The sequence below is a fragment of the Apis dorsata genome, unplaced genomic scaffold, assembly GCF_000469605.1.
Source record: "Apis dorsata unplaced genomic scaffold, Apis dorsata 1.3 scaffold_188, whole genome shotgun sequence".
Classification (NCBI taxonomy): Eukaryota; Metazoa; Arthropoda; class Insecta; order Hymenoptera; family Apidae; genus Apis; species Apis dorsata.
Window position 1 is genome coordinate 1149286 of NW_006263473.1, and position 2124 is coordinate 1151409.

The following is a 2124-nucleotide window of genomic DNA, read 5'->3' on the forward strand; positions in this document are numbered from 1 at the left end:
AAAAGCGAGGAGTTTGATTGATGTCGACGAAACTCGTGTTCTTTCATTAGTGGAGTGACACCGCGTAATTGATAATGATTAGATTGAAGAAGTGGCCGGGGAATTCAGAGACAGGCAACGTATGTAAATTATTGTATATAAGTAGTCGTTAACGTGTCAGTTGTAAAATTAACACTCGTAAAATCGATGTCGATAACAGTTACGTTTCATGTTGATACACCGCTTGAAGCAATCGGAGAATTATTTTGCCAGTTTCCCGGATAATTCCCTAGGATAAATCAATCGTTCGAATCGTAAATGATACTGTAAATGATACTTTAACAATGGAAATTTTATTAGAGGTAAATAGGTTCGAGCGTATAATTTTCTGACAATTTCTTTTTGAGCAGCGGAACTCATAATTCTCCGGTTGAATTTAGAGATCTCACAGACTGTACAAATTATAAATACCCTTAAAATAACGATATATCGCAGTAAGATTTAACTGTATTCTATTAAATCATTTCAACAATGAGCACGTATCTTATCTACGTACAGACATTCGGTCTGAATTTAACAACCATCATGAGTGAACATCTCTTTACACTTATCTTAAATATCTGTGTATAATACAACGATAAAAAATTATATTAATGTATATCAAAAAAAAAAAAAAAAGAGAAAGAAAGAAAAGAAAAAACAACGATTCGTTTCACGTAAAGTGAAAATTTCATGAGACAAAAATTATTTAAACGATACGAAGAATGATAGTCATACCTTGGAATAATCTTCTTTCTCGAAAATAATCGATTAATTATAAACTTTAATTGCAGTGGCAAATCAAGAAAAGAAGATGTTGAGAAACGAGAATCATTCAAAATTTGTGCGTTTTGAACAACCAAACTAAATTGGCTCTGCCTTCCTGTCTCACGACTATCTTTATGTAGAAACCAGTAACGCCATCTGCAAGTTGTGATTGTTGGAGTTGCTGTTCACGCTTCGGCGATTCAGCTTCGTGCACTTTAATCTCCACTCTTTCCTCCTTCCTCTTCCTCCCTCTTTTTCGCTCCGTTGTCTGTCTTTGCTCCAACTTCTTCTCCGCCTCAGGTTTTCGACCCTCTATGTGCAATTGCAATTGCTGGAATTGTCTGCTCTCCCATTCATCCTCGTATCTTGTTTCCTCTATCTGTCGTTGCAATGCTTCCTCCTGCATCCTCAACATTACTTCCTGCTGCGACGTCCAATGTGCCTTCAATTCCTCCAGCTGTAATTGCATCTTCTTTTCTTCGCGAATTCTTCGTTGCTCCTCTTCCTTTCGTTGTATCAACAACTCTTCCTGCTTTCGTCTCTCTTCTTCCACCTGTCCATCCAATTTTTCCTCTTTCTTTGATTCAATTGGTTCTTCTCGAGCCCTATCTTCGATCGCCGCCACTAATCGCTGCTCCACTTCCTGCCGTTTCTCATCTTCTTCACTTTTCAATCTCTTCTGTGGAATTTCCTCTTGATCTGCCTTGATCCCCAAATCCTCCTCCTTCCGATGTTTCTCCAAATTCTCCTTTTCTCTCTCGTTCCTCAATTCCACTTCCGATCGTTTCTTCTTCTCGTCCTCCCGCTTCGCCACATCTTCCACCTTCTTCCCTTCTTCCTTCTCTTTTTCTTCTTCTTTTTCCTCCCTCCGCTTCCTCCGTTCCTCTTCCTCTACCCTCCGCCTCTTCGACTCCTCTTCCTCTTGCTTCTTCCTCTGCTCCTCTTCCTCCCTTTGCCTCTTCAATTCCTCCTCAGCCCTCTTCCTCTTCAACTCCTCCTCCTGCTTCTTCTTCTTCATACTCTTCTGCCTCCTCTCGAACTCCTCCTGCATCTCCTGCCTCCTCAATTCTTCCTCCTGCCTTCTGATCAGCTGTTCGTCGTGCTGCCGTTGCACCTCGTCCTGCCTCATCGATTGATACTGACTCCTCTGCTCGATCAGCCGTTGCAGATCCTCCTCTTCTTGCCTGTGCTTCTGCCATTGTTCCTGCTCCCGTATTTCCTGCTCCGCTATGCCGTATTTACCTTCAAGCGGGTGCGAGACCGCATCGTTAATAGAAATTCCCTCGCATCGAGGCTCGTCCGATACGGCCGCGATCAGTGCGGCCGTGGCCGGAGGTT

The 2124-nt window shown here is 42.3% G+C and overlaps 1 protein-coding gene across 2 annotated transcripts in view; it reads right to left on the reverse strand.

Moving 5' to 3' along the window:
* Positions 1-648: 648 nt before the first annotated feature.
* Positions 649-2124, reverse strand: part of LOC102674786 (intersectin-1-like) — a 10101-nt gene continuing 8625 nt past the window's right edge. For both annotated transcript variants that reach the window (XM_006614508.2, XM_006614507.2), the window contains one exon: positions 649-2056. In XM_006614508.2, coding sequence (XP_006614571.2) covers positions 854-2056 — 1203 coding nt within the window. In that variant the 3' untranslated portion in view covers positions 649-853. The remainder of the gene's footprint in view (positions 2057-2124) is intronic.